Source organism: Falco peregrinus, chromosome 2 (genome assembly GCF_023634155.1).
Source record: "Falco peregrinus isolate bFalPer1 chromosome 2, bFalPer1.pri, whole genome shotgun sequence".
In the NCBI taxonomy this organism is placed as follows: Eukaryota; Metazoa; Chordata; class Aves; order Falconiformes; family Falconidae; genus Falco; species Falco peregrinus.
Window position 1 is genome coordinate 119953502 of NC_073722.1, and position 22298 is coordinate 119975799.

The window sequence follows — 22298 nt, forward strand, 5'->3', positions numbered from 1 at the left end:
TCCACAGCCTCTCAAGGCTGGAAGCAGGGCTGCAGCAGGGGCTGTGCTGATAGGCAGCAAGTTATCAGCAGCAAGTGATTATGAAGCTCTTAAAGTTGGCTGAAAAGAGATAAACCAGCCACAGAACAAGGACTGCTCAAAGAAGTTGAGAGGCAAGAGGGATTTTAACCTCCAGATCCCCTGTAGAGTCAGGAAGTCACAACAGAGGGAGGATGCAACCGCCAGACATCCCACAAGGAATATTTATAGATAAAGAAACAAGGGCAGTTACACTTTGAGTACAGCAGGCATCTGCTGCCACAGCAGCTCCGGTAATTAACGTGCTGCTCTCAGGACACCTGGCAGAGGTTTATCATCATAACTCACACGAAGCATATTGCTGGCACGAAGGAGCCCTCACCCACCTTTCTCCCCAGTGCATTTAGCAGGGAGGAGGTATCCTCCAAGAACTAAGACCTCAGTTTCTGCCAGTGAAGCAAGTGCCATTTCACCCACCTGCACCCATGGTACCCCTTAAGCTGGATGCTTCTCATGGTTCCTGTGCCACAGTGCTCCCAACACTTCTTCCAAAATGGAAGACCTTCTGCAAGAGATGGAAAGAAGCACCTGTATCCCCAAAGCTACTGACTTCAGCAGATCCAAATGCTATCTAGAAAATTTTCAAAGGTTTTAGTCCAGCACCAGCTTTTGGTTTTGACCGCCGATCCAGCAAACAAGTGTATTTGTCCCAGCTGATGTCCTTGCAAGCTATGATCTTGCTGGGCATCCAACACCACAGACCAGCCAGGAACTGGGCAGCCTCGACACACAGCTCTGAGGGGTCAAGGCAGAAGCAACACACGGACAGGCAGCAAGGCAGTACCAGAGGGTGCTGTTCTCCTCTCCCCAGCCTGACTCAGGGCTGCAGTCTGCTTCTGGAGCTGGCCCATCTCTAAGCACCAGGAACTTTTCCACTTCGGAAAGAACACCCTGGAAAACCAGTTCTTTCTCTTCTTAAAGTGAAGAAATCCAGGCACAAAGTGTTTTCAGAAAGTCATTTGGTGCAAGGATCACAGTCCCTGGCACACCTGGGGTGCGCACGACCACTGCCAGAGGCAAGCTTGCACTCTCTGGGGCAAATATACTTCCATTATCATTTTTCACAACAAGAGAAAGATGGAGGCCAGCAACAACCCTGAGGTGACTGGCATCTAATTTTTCATCATTGGAGTATTTATGGCACAGCCATTTGCAGCATCTTGTAATCACTTTACCGCCTCCTTGACCCCTGGCTCCCCCTTATTCTGCATCTCCTAATTGCATCTGAACAAGCAGAAGGAAAGCAGCAAAGTGGATAGATGCAGGAGAGCTGAATGGTTGGTTTGTGATACTTGGAAGGACAGCAGAGGAATTGCAGAGCCAGGTCTGGCTGTACCCCCCACCACCAGCTTGCTTCGACCTCCCACGGGCTATGAAACTGGAACTTTCCTCCTTCCTGACACTGTGTAACCTTGAAGAGACGTCCCCCGCCTCCCCAATTTATTACTGTGGTACGAGAGATTAACGAGTTCCCTCCCAACAAAGGCGTAATCATTATACACAGACACTGCCCAAAATCCCTGCATATTCACAGCCTCTCCTGGCAGGGTATCAGCAACTACAGTATTTATATTGACTACCAAAGCCCCTGGGTTTGACAGCATAAAGCAAGGGAGACTTGGACCTTCGTGACATGGATGCACAGAGGGCTCTGCAAACATGTCAAGCTACAATATGCCAGGGTTAGGAGGTACTCTGCTTCAGCAGGGATGACTGCTCCTCAAGCCCGCTAACCCCTCGTCTGCCACAACACAAACAGTGCCTCCACCAATAAGCCAATGTTTTTCCTCTTTTTCCCCTACAAACTTCTCAGTTGAGTTTCACACGATTCTTCAGGTGCCTGGAGAATGTAGTTTCAGGGACAACATTAACATTATCCCATTCACTGTGTCAGGCAGGAGTTGCTTGAAGGGAAAGGAATCGTCCCACACTAACTACTTTGCAACAGCACAAAAGCATGAGATAAAGCCTTGTTGCCTGGGGCTAGCAGGGAGCCCTGCTTGCTTCAAGCCTCCTTTTTTGTCTTCCCAGTACAGTGCACACCAAACTGGCGCAACAGGCTTCAGAGATCAGCTCTGCCCAAAAGCATTATACCGACTTCAACTTACAAGATAAATCCCAGCTGCATTATTTGTATTTATAGTCCTGCTTACAGAAGCATGAGACACGTGTGGGATTTGCTGATGTAGTCCCAAAATCCACATTTTTGGACAAGAGCATCAGTGATATCACCCAGACATAAAGCGCAATTTAGGAGGATGTTAAGAAGTTGCAGACTTATTTAGGGGTATAAAGAGATACCAGTCTGTCCAGAGCTCTTTCCTCCACAGCCCCTGGTAATAGGCAGTTACACCACTCCAAACGGTTCTGCAACCCCAGTGCTTTCTACCTGTTTATTAAGGAATTAAGGATAATTTCAGGGGAGGAGAGATCAAGACTGCTGGCCTTACTTGATGAAAACACTGATGTGAATCAGGCAGGCAGCAAGGTCAGACCTCTTTCAAAAAAAAAAAAAAACCACAACACCCAAACCATAAAAACCAAACATGTTAAAGCACTGAACAAAATACTGGAAAATATGCTGTTGAGAAAAAAGCTTGTATTGCATCTCCCAGAGGAGTGCTTATCTGACTTAACAGGTCTTCTCCAACTCTGCTTTCTAGATGCTGTCACTACCACTGTACAAAACACTGCACACAGGGGAAATGCATTTATTACTTATTTCCTACAAGCGTTCCAAAAATGAAAGATCTGTGAGTCTGCCTGAACAGTCTAGTCCAAAAAAGGAGTTTTAAAAAGACCTTTTTAAACCTTTACAACTTGGCGTAGCGCACAGGGGATCACAAAGAGGGATCTGTTCTGACACCTGCCCTGTTTGGGAAAGCCTGGTCTCCAACAGCAAGAGAGAACAGTGTCAGCTTTGGTCAACTTGCTGCCCAAGTGAGCTTATTCTAAAGGACAGCTGTATTTAGGAAAAGCAGCAGCATGACCCCTCAGCCCTGCTGGGCAGCAGGGGCTGTAGTCTGAGCCCGGTAAACACCACTGGTGTGAGTTCATAACTTCAGAAAAGCGCACAAAAGCAAACAGAGATATATCTTGGGTCACTCCTTTGCCCAATTTGTTTTAGCTGGCTTGCTTCCAAGGTTCATGCTCATCACCCACCATCACCTAAGCCAAACCAAGCACTAAAGCATGCAGGACATTCTTCTTTGGCCAAGTGCATCTGAACTCACCGATGGCCTCTGCCCAACACATCAGCTACCTTTTGCTTCTCTTAAGGGCTGGTAGCAGCTCCTTTCCTATTCCTTTCCTCAGTTCCCTTCCACAGAGTCATCACGAGCCAGCTGGAGATGGCAGAGAGGAAGGACTGACCCTTTGGAAAATCTCAGCATCCCAGTGACAGAGTAACCCAAGCTCCACTTAAGGAAAAAAACAGTTATTGTGAAATGAACAGACAGCTCTGTGCAGAAAACACATTCCAGTCCCCTGCACTATTGATTTTCCAGAGAAAAGAGACAAGCTAATCCTTTAAAGTTTGTTGCTTCAATCCACGGTCTTGCAGTTGCTTTCCCATCGTACCAAAGGCTGACTCTCCTGCCCAGCCCTAGCAGCAGGGAGGCTTGCCTTCTGGCAGATGTTTTTCACTCAAAATGCATCAGTTACAAGGAAAGCAAGAAAAATCACACATCAGAAGCTGAACTCCAGCTCTTAGGTCACTAGTACAAGAAGTTTATATTCTGCTTTCACAACACTGCACTCATCTGCCTCTCCTCCTGCCAGGTCAGGAAAAACCTCTTATATACAAGGCCAATCATTATCTGAAGTTCCCTTTGCATTAGGAAATACAAGGGGTGTGGGAAACTCTGAAAGAGCTAGTTTATCTGTCACAGGCATATGATGAGTAAGCAATTGAAAGAATTTATTGACAAGCTCACAGAAGAATAGACCAGGATGAAGGAGGCAGGATTTATGCCGTATTAACAAGGCTGTATAACAATTTCAACCTTATTAGTTTCACATAAAAAAAAAAAGATGAGAATTGTCTTCCCATCCCACGTCCAGACACCATTTATTTCCAACAAACTTGGCTCCTGTCCTTCTTCAGCCACTCTAGAGCAGAGCAGCAGCTTAACTGACCTTACTTTTTGGAAGCTGACTAGATGAGAGGCGTAAGAACACTCCAATCAGCCTCTGAGACAGGGCTTTTAGCCAAGAAAAGCTGTATTTCAGAGGCACCTGTAACAGTTAGGGCTACTGATATTTATGCTTAATGCAGTACTAATTCCTCTGCTGTGACAGCAATAGCTCAAAATTCAGGTGCCTGTACATACAGAAATGGCATAATAATCTGGACTCGTGAGAGGTTTTTCCTTATTTTGAAGGCTTTCAGAACTGCATCTATGCACAGAAGTAGCAGCTGCCTTTGTTATACATCTGTTTCCACATCAGTATCATAATAAAACACATCAGAGCATTTGAGGTAAGGAATATAATGCAATATCTTTGGCAAGAAGGTCTTGCCATGAATAACTTCTCATAGGATATGTAGGGTACATGCTAATAGTGCCCAAGTCCTGCTGCATCCTTACTGTAAGCTGGGGTAACCTGGACCATAACAATGCTACAGTTTAAGCAATTTATTTAAACAAGATGATTGCTTCACACCAGCAGGGTAAACTTGCACCAGTTTTTCTTCCTTTCCCCTGGCTCACTCTGGGAGGCCAAGGCAAGCACCCCAAACCTTTCTGATTGATGTGCTGTGAAATCAGCCCTCCCTGCTCCAGACACCTGCCACTGAAGCAGCTACCATCCCCACTACTGGTTCTCAAGGTCTCTAGACACCGAGACCTGTAAGAATATCCAGGAGACAGCAGCTGTGACCCATTTATTACCGGATGCTGCTGCAGGGCACAGCTGAGGAAGGCAGGGTAGAGGAAAAGCACTTGCTGCAAAGGGAACAAGCGGAGCAAGCCCAGGTGTCCTTGGAAGAAGCACTCTGCTTGCAGCGCTGCTCCAGCTCTGTCTCTCCAGCTCCCAGTTGGCAAGAGACAGCTTAGATCAAGCATGGATGTTCAAGAACTGCCATGAGGGCTCCCCTCATATCACTGCCGGGGGGTAAGAAATAAAACCAAAACCCACAAAGCAAGCCCACGGAGGCCAAAAGGCAACCACGGACAGAGAGGCCACAAGAGTCTCAGGCACCGAACAAGCTGGTAAAACTGCCCTAGCACAGGCACATGTATCTGGAAAGATCCGTTTTGACAGTAAGAGTCAGACACTTTTACCCAGAGCAGGGGCTGCGCACACACACACGCGGCACAGTCAGGAAGGAGAAATGCTGAGGAGGGAGGCAGAGCACATACGCTAGCGGCACAAAGCACAGCGCTCCAGCCTACAGCCGGAGAGGGCCAGGAAGGCAGCACCGCACCGAGGCAGACAGGATCTACACCAACACTTATGGGTTCAGCCTTTGCATTTGCCGATTAAGTTCTGCTGGCACTGAGCAATTGTACATGTCCTCAGACTACCTCCTCACCCCCCTGCACAGCCTCCCGCAGCTGCAGCCCAGCCCCGCTCTGGTTGCTGGGTATTCTGATCAGAGTGTCAGGCTGGGGTGACATTGTCCCCTCCTGAAGAGGGACAGTAAGCGCCTGCAAGCCCGCTCATTTTATTCACTGCACAAGCACGTTTCCAACTGGGATAATCTCCATTAAACCATCTGCGCTCCCATCTTCGCTCGGCCTGCACCCGCTGGGCTGCCTACGATACTGCAGCATCTGTGAACCGGCAAAAGTGGATGCCGCGTCCCTTTCCCAATCAGCTAAAAAACCAACAGAGACTCAGACAGAACAGATGCACCTGGTAGCTTTGACGCGCTACCGAGCCAGGCTACCAGAAGTACCTGTGCCAGTGCCCCTTCTGAAAGGCATACGATTCCCCCTGAGAATTTAAGCCATTTCCTTTCCATCATGGGAAGATACGATGCCCCGAACTGCCAGAAGAGGAGGGCTGAGAAGAGAGTAGAGGTTTCAGCTACAATGTCTGCCCTGGTGCAGAAGAGAAGCGCCGTTTGCCAGGTCATGAATGTATTTTGGATCAGACACACTGAATGGCTGCTGATCCCCAGGATTTAATCTCTTATTTATCTCAGTATCTGCTTTCTAGAAACAGGGACTATCATGTCACATTCTTACATCACTGGAAGAAAAAGACAAGAAAGTATTAAGATGAAAGATCTGAAACTTAAATCCGCTGCCCCTTCCCTGCAGCTTACACAGAAGATACCCAGCTGACCTTACAGAAAGCATGATAAAGCGACTGTACTGAAGTGTGCATTCAGCACAGAGAACTCAACCCTGTCCTTAGCACTGCCATCCAGACAGCCAAGGGACTCAGGAGTCACTTCAGCTGTCGAGGACATGACAGCATGGTGATGGATCTGAAGCAAAGATAGAAAGCCATCGATCTGCTTTAACTGTAATCAGTGCTTGCCTTCAACAAGGTCACTGGGCCATCTAACACATGCCTTTCCCCCAGCCAACGTGTCTTGCGTGATCTTGCCCTCAACAGGCGTGAGCACAGCAAGACTCACCTCTTAAACCTCCTGGGACTCCTATGGTCCCAAAGAGGAGGCAAATATTAGCAGCAAGTGATGGGACAGGAGTAAAAGTCTATTGTGGTATGTGCTGCACTTGCCTTCACTTATTTGTTTTGCAAGCCTTTATTTTCCAAGGCAATTTACAAACAAGAAGCAAGATAGCCATTTGTTCAGACAAAGGTTAATAGGGGCCTAGTGGTCTCTGAAGACTGCAGTCACACTTAGGTGTGAAATTCTGGAATAGCAATAAAGATGCTGCACAGACAAGCAAGTCTCAAGAGAAGAATTTAATCTGTCTAAATATTCTCATTATGTACATAGTTTTCAGCTTCCATTCACAATGATCTGAGCAGAGACAGCTTCCAGAGGCCTTTCTGGACAATAAAGCATGAAATAGGATTTCTACATCAGTCATTATTCCCTTTTCCATCCCCAGCTCGAAGAGTCAATGTTTGAAATGGGTTTTGCTGAAAAGACGACATAGCATTGGGAGAGAAAGAGTTGACAGGAGGAAGGCAGCACAGATCTTTGGCAGACTAGTGGTACTTGGCACAAGAGAGCTCCCATTGGCACCATTTTCCCAGAAAACCTCAAATAGATTATTTCTCCTGGTAGTCCAAAAAAGGCTCTCTGCGGGGTCATGCACAGACTGAAAAAAAGAACACTACATCCAGAGACCTGGTTCACTGGAACTAGAAAGAGGTTCCAGTTACATCCACCCATCTTGCTCCTAAAAGTCACTTAAACCTACATACAGTACTAAGAAGAGCTGAGAAAACTAGAGGCAGGCATCTAGGACAAAAGGGCTGATCCAAAAACTCGGCTGCTTTCTTTTGGGATCACAGTGTCCATCTGTCCCCTTGCCACAGGGGAACTTAGCCTGCAAAAAGAGACCTTGTTTGTCCACTGAAACATGGAATCTGAATTATTCCAACAAGCAAGAATTCTAAAAAAAGGAAAAGTCAAGAAAACAGAGCAAGCGCTTTATGCGTATGATCCCCTGGGGAACTAGAGAATAGCTATGCTCTTGATGAATCTCACCGCTCCTCACTTTCATGCTTCCTTTTCCCCTTCAGACAGGCTGGGTTCTGCTTTTCTTGCATGTTCAAGACTCCACTTCTATTGCACAAGAAGCTTGGACAAAATTTGCAGGGATAGTTACAGCGTTTTGCTACCAAATTTTTTAAAAAATTGGTATTTTTATTGATAATATTGATAAATTTATCAAAAAGCAACTTCTTACGGCTGCCCTCCCATCCCCAGGTTTCTCAGAGAGTTTAAGAGCTACTACTGGTCACTAGTCCCTGCAAACAGGACAGCAGGGGAAAAAATATTAACCAGCGCAGTCACTTCAGAGGCAGCCCAAACTTGAAGACAGCATCAGTACTGTGGTCTGAACATTTTATAAATAATTATATCTCTCATCCCTCTCTAGGGAAACTGTCATCATCATTGTTTTCTGGAGAATAAAACCCACACAAGTCAAGCAGGGAGTGGGACCAGCAGAGCTGGAGGTAGAACAAGTACCAGTTTACTCCCATACTCACCCAGTAAGAAGCACTAGAGACCTTAACAGAAAACCCCAACTTGGAGGTAATGCTGACACCCAGCAGCCTCCTGAAAATAGTGATTGTGGGAACTGCCCCACTCCAGTAACCCGCTACAGACTGGTATGTTCTCCCACAAACAACCCCTCCCTACTTCTAAGGGGGAGCAGAGGAAAGCACCAAAACCCTCATCTCAATTACTGAGCAGAGAAGGATTAACCACTACCAAAGACTTTGCAGATATTTATTCTCCAAATCCGCAAGAGGAGACAAGCAGAGGGAAAAGCTCCTCTGAGTTATGTACACAGACGGCAAGTCTAATGCTTACACAGTCTTAATTTTTTTAATTTTTCAAGCCTTAACAACAATTATCTTCATGAATTATAGACATAATATCCGAGAGATGGAGGCAGTAATTAATGCATGTCTGCCTTTTCTGACTAGCTCCTTCTGCTGGGTCAGGGAGAGTTATTGAAATTCAGGAAGGAAATCTTCAATCTTCTGGAAGTTTTAAAGAAACAGACCAAGACACAACTTAATAAAGCAATATTTCTCTTAAATAATTAACTAGGCTTTGACATTCACTAATATTTTTGAGGCCCAGCTCTTACTTTTGCAATAATGCTGGAACAAGTGCGCTCAGGGATGTGAGCCAGTGCATGTCCAAAGTGTACTAACTGCAAAATTGCTTCAAACAGTCTTTACCCCCGCGTCCTCTACACACACACACAGCCACCTTCACTCTTTTTTCTTAAGTTTCACTGGGACCCTTAACAGAAGCCACACTATGCAGCACTTGCATACCTCCCTCTTCTCATTTTGCCCTGCTGACATCTGTCTCCAAGTACAAGTGCTGAATTCTCCCCAAGCTCAAGAGAAGCAGCATTCATCATCCTTTGGGAAAAACCTTCATTTCACAGCAGCACCACAGCACAGTAATAGATGCAATAGACAACCCTAAACTAGACAAAGCTATTACTAAAGCAGCATATAGCACTGGATAATGTTTAAGGGGACTGTTTCTATCATCTCTCAAAAAGCAGATTCTCCTGCAGCATGAACAATTTTAGTCACATAAAGAATGCAGTCAAGAGAGCTTAGTATACTCCAGTATATTGACAATTACCTCAAAGCAACAATTACTCAGCCAAATACTGAAAAAAAACCCACCCTTTGGCACGGACATATCACCTGCTTAAGCAATATAAAACTACACAACAAGGACAGAACTCTACTTAAACTCAAAATCATAAGGATCGTTCCAATGGCCACCAAATTAATGCACAGCCATGTCACCAAGAATAGAGGGGGGTATTTGGCCAAAAAGGTCAGACTGAACCAAAAGCTTCACACCTCTGTTGTTCACTTGAGCCACATCATCCCTACAGGAAAAAAAAATCTCTATTCACTAGAAGCAAAGTTTAAATGGTAATAACTGTCAGCCCAGTTTCACAAACTCACCAGATACAGTCTGTAAGCATCAATCCGTCGAATTGGCCCCCAGCACTTGTCTGTGTCGTTATACTTTGTGCCATCTCCAACACTGCAAGAATGGTTGCCAGTGGCACTACTGGGAAAGGAGTGAGAAACAAAAGGCAGTAATTAACTCCTACCAGAGGTCTTCCCCTCTCCTGCATGCAAGGAAAAAGAATGATCAGAGACCTGAAGTATCCATTCCTCCTCTCCCTCCCTGAACATCCTCCATCCTTATATTTTCTGGACTGTGTAACAGAACAAGTCACTGAGTACCACACATACAGGCAAATTCTTGGACTGCCTGCAGTACTTGCAAGTTTGGACATTTGGTCATCAAGCTAGCAAGTTTAGGTCATATATGGATCACTGAGATTTTCCATTTCCAAGTCATGAGACCAAATCCAGCCCAGTCCAGATTTGATCAAATCAAACTGCTTCATTATCTGTTCCTTTGAGAAAGAGACTGCTCTCAGTCCAGACCTAAGGCCACACAGTGTCACCACTCACTGGTTATAAGCTTGGTAAGCATCACACCTCTCAGCTCTTACCCAAAGAAACAGAAAAGCTAAAATATTGCAATACTCTGTGTGCAGTCAAGCTATTAAGCAACAAGTCCTGTGTCTGCAACCACTGAAGCTGCAAGTTCTTCACACCTGAGGACTCATCTGAAATCAGGTCAGGCTACTTTCCAGGCAGGCAGCAGGCACTCGGGTGGGGAATATAAACCAACTTCACCTTACCACCCACAAGCGATGAGCTATCCTTGAGTCACTTCTCCACTCTGTTGTTCAGAAAGTAGAGCTAATCCTGGTCAGCCTTATCACCCCATCAAACCCAAAAGCCTGTTCTCTTCTCTGTCAGTACACAATCCCACAGCAGTAAGCGCACTTACCAGGTCACTTGCATGAGAGAGACCGGTACAGCTGCTGCGTAGATTGCCAGGTCTCCGTAGAGGTAGATGATTATGCAGAAATAGAAGAGGTTGACACCCACTGCAGGAAAAGAGACAGCAGAGTACACAGGGAATCAAACTCTGCACTTGCAAGTACATAAAAAATTTTCAAGGTCTTAAAAATAAATCACCAGCATTTTCCTCCATAGTTTACTACCTTCTGCAGCAAACTCCACCCAAGGGTCACAGCAACAACTGAAGGAACTTAGCCGCAGCACAGGAACTGACAGGACATGAGGTGCCCCAGAGCTAAACTCTGCTTCCTTCAATATCTGGCCCTGACACCAGGCCCCCAAGTCCAAGCCTGTCATCCAGTTGCTGGTCAAGACCAACAGGTCTCACATAAGTCATCTGCCAGATGAAGGTGTCAACTTGAAACAGCCACAGGCAAACACCTAGCTGATGCTCACAGACTTGGTCTGAGTGCAGCCTGACAAACGGCGAAATGAAGAGAAATGTTTTTAAGTCTCTGCCGATTCCAAACCCTCTGCTTGCAAACCTGCAGGACCTTATTAACATGAGGGATTTTGCCCTGCAGAGCTCAGGTTCCACAAGGCTGAAAATGGAACTACTTTGGGAGATCCCTTACTGTCAGCAACTCGAGCCAAGTTCAAACCTGCAAAGCTTTAAACTGTTTCTGCAACTCTTTTACCCTACTGCCACATGCATGCTGTTTCTGCCCCATTCTGGCTTTTTGGGTGGGTTTTTTTTGTTGGTATTTTTTGCTTTTTAAAGCTTGCCCTGCCTTCACTTATTAAAAACATCTTACACAAGTTACTTGGGTGCATAGAATAGCCTTACTGGGGCACAAGACAACACTGCTGTGGACAGCTAAAAACTGCAGAGAGAAAAAAAAATGCTCAATGACACCCCAAGATTCTCTTCTTCCGAACTTGTCAGTATAAATCTCACTGAGGAAAAGCTGAACATATTTTAGTTCAGAGACAGGTGAGCTACAAGAAAAAAAAAAGCCTCAGATTTGTTTCATTTAGGAAGCTGAAGCAAAACAGTTCAAGGAACCTGCCCATACTTTCAAGTTAGGATTAAGCATCAGGTGGCATCACAATACAGCTGCAGTAAATCAGTTCACCTCTCCAAGCTTCACACATGACAACTATCAAACAAGGACAGCATCACTGCAGGAATGCAGTCTAATATTGCTACAGTGCTTGGATGCCCCAGAGTTTTACCACGTTTTGCCATCATACTGGATGGCACTGGATCTCTGGATGTCACAAAACATTAATAGGCATTCTCCTTCGTTTAAATAAATTGTTCAATATGCTGAGCCTACTTAGCATAAAATATTCCTAAACAAAAGGCCTGTATTGGGAAAGCAGCAAGGAATCTTCCTTACTTCTGGAAAGCAGCAAACTAAGCCAGTACTCCCAGAGTTGTTCCTGGGTTTGTCTAACAAACTGAGACCTTGCAAGAACTGTCAGATCACTTCATATAGTTCCCCCCTTGTTTTCTTCCTCTGTGAAAGATTTAAGATGGTTAAGGAGTCTCTGCATTGTTCTGACGATGGCAAACTACCTATTAGTCTTCTCCAATTTCCCATTAAGAAAGGTTGAAGGTTATTGTAACAGATATCTGGCATAGGACAGAAGCTGCAAGACACACTAAGCACAGGACTACACAGACCCAGATCTAGATTCTGTTTTGGGGTCTGCTACTGGTCTTGGGCCTCAGCTGCACCCCACCCCCAAAATAAGGCCAACATGACCAGCTAAGCTACAGCAGCACCACCAGGTACCCACCAGCACACACTACATCCCCATTTCAGTGCAGATTTCTCTGTCTGTGGGAAGCCCAGGTAACAGTCCTCTCCCAAACCCATCCTCCCGAAGACAGGAAGACTTTAGCATCAGTTCTTTTATAAACTGCTGCTGACCCTCCCTAATCAATACTTTCATTACTGGACACAAAACAGGGGGGGGAAAAAAAATCAATGACTTCCTGTGGGGAAACAGCATGATAGATGTGCCTAGAATCCATTATTGCAATAAATGACTGCTCAGTCCCAGAAGAAAGCACCCAACATTGCAAAATAAATAAATAAAAAGCAGTGCTTCAGAGCCAGCACTTTTAAAAGAGCACACAGGCCCTTCACAGCCTAAACCTAAGTCAGCTCCCTTTAAGAAAGTAGACAGTCTGAAATGGAGATTTATCCCCAGCTTACCTCCCAGGACTGCAGATTCAACTCCTGTCAGATTGCTGAAAATAAAAATCAGTCAAAAGGAACAGAGAACTTGCTAGAAATCGGAGGCTTTGAGAACTATTGCAAAGCTCTCACCAGCCTTACCTCTGAAGGCTGTAACGCCCTCAGACACCTTGGGTTTGGATCCATGCTTTGTACACTGTAAGCAAAAACCTACCCAGACAGTTGGTAGCTGTGAACCCACCAGAAGTTGGTGCTTGGAGCTGGGACTTCCCAAGTGTGGCCAAGTTTCTCAGCACTAGGCAGCACCAACTGGTCACTGAGCAACTGCCCTAACTGAAGGCCTTTCTGTGCAACTGTCGGAAGGAAGCCCCTCAGCAACGCTCTGCAGAGGGAGGCACTCCGCTTGTCTCTTCTCTGCAGCTGCTCAGCAGACCAGACAGTGTTTCAGAACTAAGACTCAGCAACAGTACAGGGGTAGAGCCTCACCGCTGAGCACAGAAGGGAAAGCAGCAAACGAGTTACAGCTGCCCCAGCCCCTTTGCTGCGTGTATCTCACCCCATCTGGAAGTCACAAGTGGTTTCAAGCTATGACCTGCAGCTGCTCCAGCTGCCTTCCCACAGAGGGATTCATCCCTTTGCATGGAGTAGGTCCTGGGGAGGATCTCTAACACAGAAATCAGATAGCTCTGGCTAAAGCCATGTTAAGAAGCAGGATTAGGACTGCCAGGACAGAGCAGTCCTTGCCTTTGCCGGGAGCGCACAGCAGGGCAGGCAGAGTGTGCTGGCCCAGCCCTTGCTACCACCAAGGTGGAGTGGCCCAAGGGCAGCAGCCCCAGGCACCTGGGGGGCCCTTACCAGCTCCTGTGAAGCACAGCACAGCTGGGGCCTTCCAGAACTTGCTTACGGGAGAGAGCACTCTTGCCTCCTGTGACCCTGCACCCCTCCTGTGGCCAAACTGGCCTCTACAGCTGAATCATCAGCAATACTGCTACGCTGTTACACGGTGCTTCTCAAAGCACTTCCCAAATATTACTTCCCAGAGGATGACAGATGAGGAAGCGTTCGCAGTGCTTTTCAGATGACAAAGCATACAAGCAAGAAAACCTGCCTAAAGACAGAGCAACCCAGTGCTACAGGCAAGACTTGGAACAAGGAGATTCTGAGTCCCCAACTTGCACTCAAGTCACCTCTCCTCTTCTCTGACCAGAAAAGTGGCAGCCTGATCCAAGGTGGATTATTTTGATAGTCTTAAGTGATTTAAATCTACAAAGGCCCAGAAGAGGCATGCAGGGAAATTAAAAAGGTTTTTTTTCAATTGGGCTTCAAAATTAGAAATATAGTTCAAAGAATCTTCACTCCTTAAGCCCAGCTGTCCTTCAGAGGCAACAGTCTTACACTGGCATGAAGTGATGTAATGGTAGTGGAAAAAACCAGCCCATCACATCTTTGTAAGGTGGCCAGTGAGCAAGAGAAAATGTCGCTTTCCACAAGAAATGGGGCCTGACAGGCTCCAAACTGCACAACCATTGTGTCTGATGATTTTCTGGCCCAGCACAGCAGTTAAAGTGTACTGTTTTACTCAGGATACCTAACATTGTAGTTTGCATTTCTATCACATGCAGCAATGGATATGGCTTTACTGCAGTACAGTTACAAGTTTGTTCCCTGGCATACAAGAGACATTTAAAAGCAAAAAGACAAGACAGCTGCCAATCATACGCACACCAGGGACTCTCTCAGCAGTTCACGCCCCAGCAGCTCTCTTGGTGACTATCCAGATACATGCAATTTGCAACAGCTCTCCCCAGAAGTAGCTCTTCCCTTCAGACCGATACTGATGGGGTTCAGGGAAGCCAAAAAGTCTCATTCTCAAATGCTACAGCCAAGATGGAACTGGCAAACACGACAGCTGGGCTCTACTCCTTTAGACAGCAGAGATCACAAAGGATAGATGCAGTTCAGAGTCAGGTTGAGGGCAGTCAGAAGAGGCACTGACTTACACTCGCCTGTTTCAAGAAACTGGGCCTATAACCTGCAGTATTTTGGCTAGTTCCACTACCACCACCACAGCACCTTCCCCTCCTTGCAGGTTCTGGCCCACTCAGTCCATAAATAATCCACTTCGTAGAAACACCACACAGGGAGATGAATACAGTACACAGAGAGAAGGAACAACACTTTGGGGTGGAATCATCACAAACTCAGGATGCAAACCCACACCAAGAAGCAGGCACTGAGACAGGACTTCTGAAAATGTGAATCACTTGCCTTTATTGAAGAACATGGAAGCCATCTGGCCCATTTCCACCCTCTCGGTGATTTCAAAGATATTGGGTGAGCCACGTCTCTCTGCAAGGTGAAAACAAGAAGTATTTCAACCAGTCCCTCCAATAAACCCAGAGGCCAGACTATCTGAAGACACTCAGGAAGCTCTAGCAACAGTTTGAAGGACAGTATATATGACTCCATAGCTGCAGAGTCACTGGTCCAATTACTCTGCTGAAGCTAGTTTAAAAGTGTTTTGAAAATAAGATGTTCTCATCTTAGTGACCTAGAAGGAAGAGATCTTTATCAGACTGTAGAAGGTGAACAGAATTCTCAATGAGTCTTATCTTGCAAGTGCTCAGGACTTTGGGATGTGAGCACGTGGAATTAAGGGTGAAATGGACAGAAGAGTTCTGCCCCACTTGCTGGAGCCCACTGCAACACCGTCCGCAGAGAAAAGATCTTGGATTGAGTGAAAGCACGAACTAGGTACTTACGAACTGACAGGATGGGTCGTGTCTCTGCTCGCTCGTAGCCATCTTGGAGGAGAACATCACTGTCAGATACTCCAGAGGAAGAATCCTCATCCTCATCATCCTCCTGGAAGGAAAGACCAGACCACTGATGAGATGTCTGCTACCCACAGTGCAGGCTGTGGCACCACCCAGTGTCGTGGTCTCACTTCCAGAAACTCAAAGGTAGGTGTCAAACAGGGATGGGCAGGACATGCAAGCAAAGGCAACACCAGGGAGCCCTTGGCCCAGCCTTGGGGTGCTGCAGGGAGCAGAGGAGAGCACTAGCAGGGCAGGCTGAAGTGAGTGACAGGCTCCGCTATCCTAGCCTCGGCCATGCACACAGCAACAGTGTCCAATTTGTGTAGTGATATGTGGCACAAGGAAGATAGAAACTACCAGATCTGCAGGGCTGCCGAACTAGTAGAAAAAAAATCCAAACATTATAGTCTTAGCTAGTCAGAACACAACAGTCTAGCTCCTAACTCCAACCTCCCATCACACAGGCAGGGGTTTAAGTCAGCACAAACAATTACGCCCTGCACTGATCCAGAAAAGCCACTAAAGACAGGATCCAAAAAGCCACAAGTAAGTTTTACGGCAGGGACATACTTCAGGACTGTCCACTCCCTGGGATACAGCCCAAGTGACAGCAAGGACATTTCAGCCTGTCCCTGTTAAGTGACCTGAGATCAGCAAGGATTTACAGATCTCAGCACATTCCAAATGGCACCAATATATTGGCTGCCACCTCTACACATTCACTGAGCAGCGCTTCTGGGCAAGGAGAGCACAATCAGTAAGAAATGTGAACAGCACAAGAGATTTTTCAAAGAAGGAGCATAAAATCCTGTCTTTAATGAGCAACCCCACAGGGAACTAACAGCCATATTTTATATGGCAAAGTTAAGTACAGTAGAAATTTATTCCTTTAGAGTTACTAATCAGGCAAGGCCAAGATGCAGAGGTATCTCAGGCAAGTCCTACAGGATAAAAGAAAAAGAGAAACTGGAAAATTAAAACCCACACGAACCTTGCGTTTTTCCATTCTCTTCCATCGTAGCTGGGCATTTGCAGCAGCCATGGCTTCCACCACAAAGGTCGTAGTCATATAGCTAGAGAAATTAAATTGATATCAATAATAGTCAAGAACTGTCATTGAAGGGAGACAGAGAATTATTCCCACCTGTCCGTAGGAGCAAACAAACAAAAACAACCTTTTCACCAGCTACACACACGCGTGCTGGTTTTGGTACAGCGTTTCATCTCAGTTTGCTGCTCCCTTCTGTTCTTGAGCTTAAGGTGTTCAAGTGGACCACAAAATGCTGTAAAATATAACATGCCTTCAAATATAAGGGTATCTGGAAGGCACCTTCCTACTGTTTCTGAGTTGAAGAAGGCTACAGGACTTCCCCCTTTACTAGAAAGCAAGCTTCCTTCCTCCTTTTAGAGCCTAGGACGAACACAATACTATTCTGAAGCTTACCTATTAGGGTCTGTGGCAAAGCTGCTATGGTCCCTTAAAGGATCTTACAAATGGCATGAGAAGCAAAGCAGCAATACAAGACCAAGGAGCAGATCACACAGGCATGCAAATACACTTTGCTGGAGGCCGAGGAAAAGCTGTCCAGGGAAACAGTAAGAGCCACTGACGGAAGGAATATCATTATCTCAGCTAAAACCAGTCCTATAATAAAAAAAAAAAATGGAAAAAAACCCAACCAAAAAACAAACCAACAATCTCAAATCAATCTTATTTAAGGCTTTAAAGTGGTTTCTCACTGCTTCACGAACTGGACTCCCTTACCAAGCTCAAATAAGAGATTAGTCTTGCAAGAATAAAAGCAAGCAGCCTGTCCCAAGGCCCATGTAGCAATTTCCACCCAGACTCTTCTTGCACTGAAGGGTCCCCAGCGGGCACGAGGAAGTCACAAGCGCCAGAACAAAAGCAACAAGGCAGTGCAGCTGCCAAGGCGTGTATGTAGTACTTTGAGCTGCATCTTTTCAGATTAATCCAGTGCAATTTTGGTATGTAGGTTTGGAGGTTTATGCTCTTCTGCTGACCTTGGATTGTCCGCTGGCGCTGAGTTTCATACATTGAATTTAGGCTTTTAAACTGATATATCTAAAAGGAATTGCTTCTAAAACTTCCAGTTACTGTACTCCCACAGTTTATATTTTATCAAGCCTTTGCAGCTTACAGCTTTGAGGCGGAGAACTACAAGCATTACTACAGTCAGTACTGATGATACAGCACCTCTGTATAGCAGTACCTAACAGATCCAAAAAGTGCTGCCTCCAAATCAAAGGCACATTCAGGCTGATAGAATTGGTTACTGACAAGAAAGGAACTTCTAAATTCCATTCTTACAAATGGCAGGAGGGGATTTTGGTTTATTTTATTTTAAAACCAAGCAAGGAGAAAGCAGGGATTCACAGCCCGTCAGAAGATGGCAATTCTATTAATAACTACTTAGACATCAGTGCTGTATCAACAGCCTTCAGCTCCACCTGCTGCTCCAGCAGGAAGGCAGCTGGGCAGAAGCTCATGGCCAGCCAGCGTGAAAATCAAGACACCAGCTCCAAGGTCTTAAGCAGGAATGGGGCAGGGGCAGGAATAACACAGGCCCAGCTATACAACAATTTTTCAGTAATTTTTCCTGATGCTCCTGAAGCCAAGAGCACTGCCAGAAGCCAAGAGAAAGGTAACACAACAGGTCTGCATCACACATGCAAGTCACAAAGCAGAAAAAGAAAGCTGGAAGAAAGGTCCCAGAAGATTCTGGACTGTAGAAAAAGTCTTTCCCATCAGCCAGGGAGTGGGATATAGCACCATACTGCAGGCAGTCAGAAAATGCATCCCTCCAAATAAGGTCCACAGGCAACACGACTGCAGAGATCGACGCTCAAAGCAGTAGAGGGATGGGATCACTCAGAAAAGTACCAAAAGTCTTAGCACTGTCCTTACAGCCCCACCCAGCCAAGCCCCACAACCCCCTAAAGACACATTCACATGTCCTACCTCATAAATCCCAGGAACATTAGGAGAACAAGGCTGACAAGCCACCCTGCTGTTGCAAAGGCCTTTGGCATGGTTAGAGCTCCTGTTCCAACGATGAGGTTGAACATGTAAACCAGACCAACCTGCAATCCATTCACAAAATCCAACATGAGTGTTTGCAGCTGTGCCAAAGATCATCCAGGACACCTCACATGTACAGATTTAAATGGAAAGCGCAATCTTCGAGCAAGCAGGGCGGGAGCAAGCCCAGGCTAAAAATGAATATCGGAGGGGACTGATAACTAAAGAGAACCCAGTGAGTGTCAGAACATTTCTGGAGAAGCTGATATTCCTCTCCATTTTTCTATTTATTTTACAATATTGTATTTCTTTCTAACTTTTAGAATTAGAAAGCACGTGAGCTTTTTGTCTGTTTGTTTTCAAATCCACTGCCTGCTACCAGAAGTGTCTACACTGTGGGTTGGGGGTCTCTCCTTTTCTGACCTGAACATTTAAGTAGCTATGGCTACATACATAGATACCTTTCAGAATCTCTTGTTGTTCTTTATTCTTCGTAAGCAGGAAACATTCAAACGGAATTCTAATTCAAAGCCTGCTTGCCATTTTACCAGTAAGCAGCGGAGCGTATTCTGAAGAAGGGATTTTACTTCTGGAAGGGAAAGGGTTTCATCCTCTCTGGCAGAAAGCTTTTTTCTACCCAGGGGCAAAAGATAACTGTGCACCTGGACAAGACAACCCCCACCCACCCACCTTGACTATAAATTTAGCTGCATTCATGATCAAAAATTGCCCCAAAGTTCTTTTTATTTTTTATATAGGTCAGAGTCTCTCCAGAGGACAGCCAGTAAAGAACTGCGTCTGAGTACACTTTTCTGGGTGTGGAGCAATTAATATCAGGATTGCTCCCCAGGTACCCTGCAAGCCTTTCATTCACTGACATAAGCACAGAAAACTCGTTATTCAACAAGTCTCCTACAACAACAAAAAAAGTCAGCCATTGCAGTTTGCAGGAAAGTTCTTCACATTCACCTGGCAGAGCTGTCATTCCCTGAGCACAACTCAAGTGCCCAGGGCCATGACTTACTCTTCAGAGAAAGACTGCTGAAAAAAAACTTCAGGTGATTTTCCTTGAATTTGGTCAAGTAGACAGAGATGAAAATGGTACCCGTGTGTTCAGTCTGGCTAGACATCTTCAGGGAAAGAGGAAAAAGTCATAGCCTTTGAGATTAGACTCTAGGAAATTCATGCAACACTAAGATAATAACATAAGAACAGGTGACACTAATCCTTTAGAGTCCAGACGTCCCAGTTACTGTCTTGTTCTCCATTTTCACAGTTGTGACCTATTTCTGCAGCCTAATATTCAGTTCTTCTAAACTCAATTGTCAATACCGGGATTAAAGTTTTAAAGCATTTGAAAGCCAGCATACAGGTTTCAGGACTGATTCTATATTTAGTCATTCCAGAAAAAAAGACTAAACCTTGTTTACAAAGCACCGTTTTTAAGAGCTGACACTATACACACTTGTGGCTATGAAAACCAGTATTTCCAGTAACATAGGGAAGCAGTAATTGGCTTTGCAGTTTCACAGGCTACCACATTACAAGGAAGAAACATCTTGATGACTGATTTTAAATGAAGTGGTTTAAAACAAATTACTACAACAGCCACAAATAAGTAAACTTTACATAATGTTTTCCCCTGACTTCCTTAAAGTAAAAAAAGAGAAGCAAAGTGGGATAAGTTTCAATGTCACTATTCCCCCCGTTTATGCTAGCTTCCTGTGACAATTCAGATTGATGAAAACATTAAGAAAATATTTAGGAAAGCGGGGAGAAGGATGCATTAGCTGGTATGGACATGAAGCTCTTTTTAACACTTTTACAACTATGCCTTAAGCAGACACCATCCCTTTACATTATATAAAGCAATCTGTGATGCAAACCCCCCCCATCTATAAGGGCTAAGAAATTTTAAGTACCCTTTGACCTCCATCATCTCTTGAAACATTCATGTTATGTCCGTGGGGAAGCAGGAAATGAAAACAGAACGTTGAGAGAAGAGGATTTTGAAAAAACTTGCAAGCAGAGCCACAAACAGCAGGACTTACATAGGGAGAGTAAAGCTCTCCTGTATCAGTAATACCACCAGCCATGTTGAAGATGCTGGGGACGCTCAGAGCAGAGTGAGGAGGGTGTTTTCAACTTCTACTGCCTTTAACCTAGAGAAACACCAGAAAGTTGTGTTAGCTTTGTCAGAAAGAGGAGGAACTCATGAGTCAGCTTTTGCACATCCGTCTTCTGATATTTGGACAAAAGAACATTTCAGCAGGACCTTGCGCTTCAGGCAGATACACCCCACTCACCAGCACCACTTGTTTCAATACTCCATGAAAAGGTCATGTACCTGTTCAAGCTAATTTAAAAGTAACCAAAAGGCCCTGCTCTTTCATGGGATGGCCAAACTTCACCTTCCCCAAACAGCCAGAGGGGATGTTTCAGACACTAAAACCTCAAGAGGAAGAATGCCTGCCTTGAGGATGATCTGGTACTGCTGCTTCTCATGCACTTACTACTCTTAGAAAGCACATGCTTCCTGGAAATTAAAGCAGTAAAAAACAGCCTACCGCCTGTCCTCAATCTCAAATACAGACCTAAGTAGGCAAATTAAGATACTGGACCTATGAAAAACACCCAGAGACGCACCGTTACACATACCAAAGCTTCCAAAGCAGAAGTATTTGGGGAACTTCACATCGTCTTTGCAAAACTACAGGAGGGGAGAAGCCAAGCCGTCTGAAAGATTTCGGAGTCAGTAATTAGCCATAGTTGATTTAAGAGCTTTATCAAATTCCTCATACTTCTATATATGATCCCGCTTAGCCATCCCAACTGGGACAAATCAGTACAGGCTTCACAAGCTAATAGCACTAAAAAAACCAAACAGTTCATAAGCTCACACACACATTAGATGACAGAAATAAGCAGGCAGCAGAGCTCACTGGGGTCAGAACTAGACCGGCCCTCAGAAGAAGAGGCCAAACATGTTTATAAGGGACTTCAAGGCCCTGAAGCCAAGTTTACCACAGCCAGAGCGAGCCGCAGGACCCCGGGCCCGCCAACAGGCCTCGGGCACCCATCGGGCCCAGGAGGGGCCCTGCCCCGGAGCCTGCCTGGGCCTCCAGATCCCCCCGGCCTCGCCACCTCCCGGCACCCCCCGGACTGCCCCCCAGCTGGCAGCGCTGCCTGCCCACCCCCCTGCCCGCCCCTCCCGCCACGGAGCCCCCCACAGCGCTGAGAGCCCCCGGAAGCCCAGGCCCTTCTCCCCCCGCCAGGGCCTGGTGGCTCCAGCTCCCCCCCGCCCCGCGCCGGGACCCTCCGCAGGCTCCACCCCGAACCAGGACCCCTCCCAGGCCTCGCAACGCGCTCTCCCTCACTGGGCCGTTCCCCACACGCAGCCTACGGGCCCGGCCCGGCCCGCCCCCCCCGCCGCTGCGGGACCCCCCCGGGACCCCCGGGACCTCACCGCCGGCGGCTCGTGCCGGCGGCCCCGCCCCCTCATCGCGGGACTTACCGCGCACGCGCCGCCCGCGGGGACTTTCCGCCCACGTGACCGGCTCCGCGGGCGGGGCGGGGCGCGGTGCATGCGCCGGTTGCGATTGGTCGCGGGCGTCACGTGCGCGT

At 46.3% G+C, this 22298-nt stretch overlaps 1 protein-coding gene across 5 annotated transcripts in view; it reads right to left on the reverse strand.

Annotated features, from left to right (window-relative positions):
- Window positions 1–22217, reverse strand: part of TMEM104 (transmembrane protein 104) — a 42908-nt gene extending 20691 nt beyond the window's left edge. The window contains exons 1-9 of one of the 5 annotated variants that reach the window (XM_055794357.1): window positions 22141–22190; window positions 21333–21410; window positions 20726–20836; window positions 18615–18736; window positions 16626–16707; window positions 15578–15680; window positions 15084–15164; window positions 10592–10691; window positions 9685–9790 (exon numbers count right to left, since the gene is read on the reverse strand). In XM_055794357.1, the coding sequence (XP_055650332.1) occupies window positions 9685–9790; window positions 10592–10691; window positions 15084–15164; window positions 15578–15680; window positions 16626–16707; window positions 18615–18736; window positions 20726–20770 (639 nt within the window). In that variant the 5' untranslated portion in view covers window positions 20771–20836; window positions 21333–21410; window positions 22141–22190. Of the gene's footprint in view, window positions 1–9684; window positions 9794–10591; window positions 10692–15083; window positions 15165–15577; window positions 15681–16625; window positions 16708–18614; window positions 18737–20725; window positions 20837–21320; window positions 21411–22018; window positions 22038–22140 lie in introns of those variants that run through there. The other 4 variants (XM_055794353.1, XM_055794355.1, XM_055794354.1 and 1 more) reach the window with 4 other exon arrangements.
- Window positions 22218–22298: the final 81 nt, after the last annotated feature.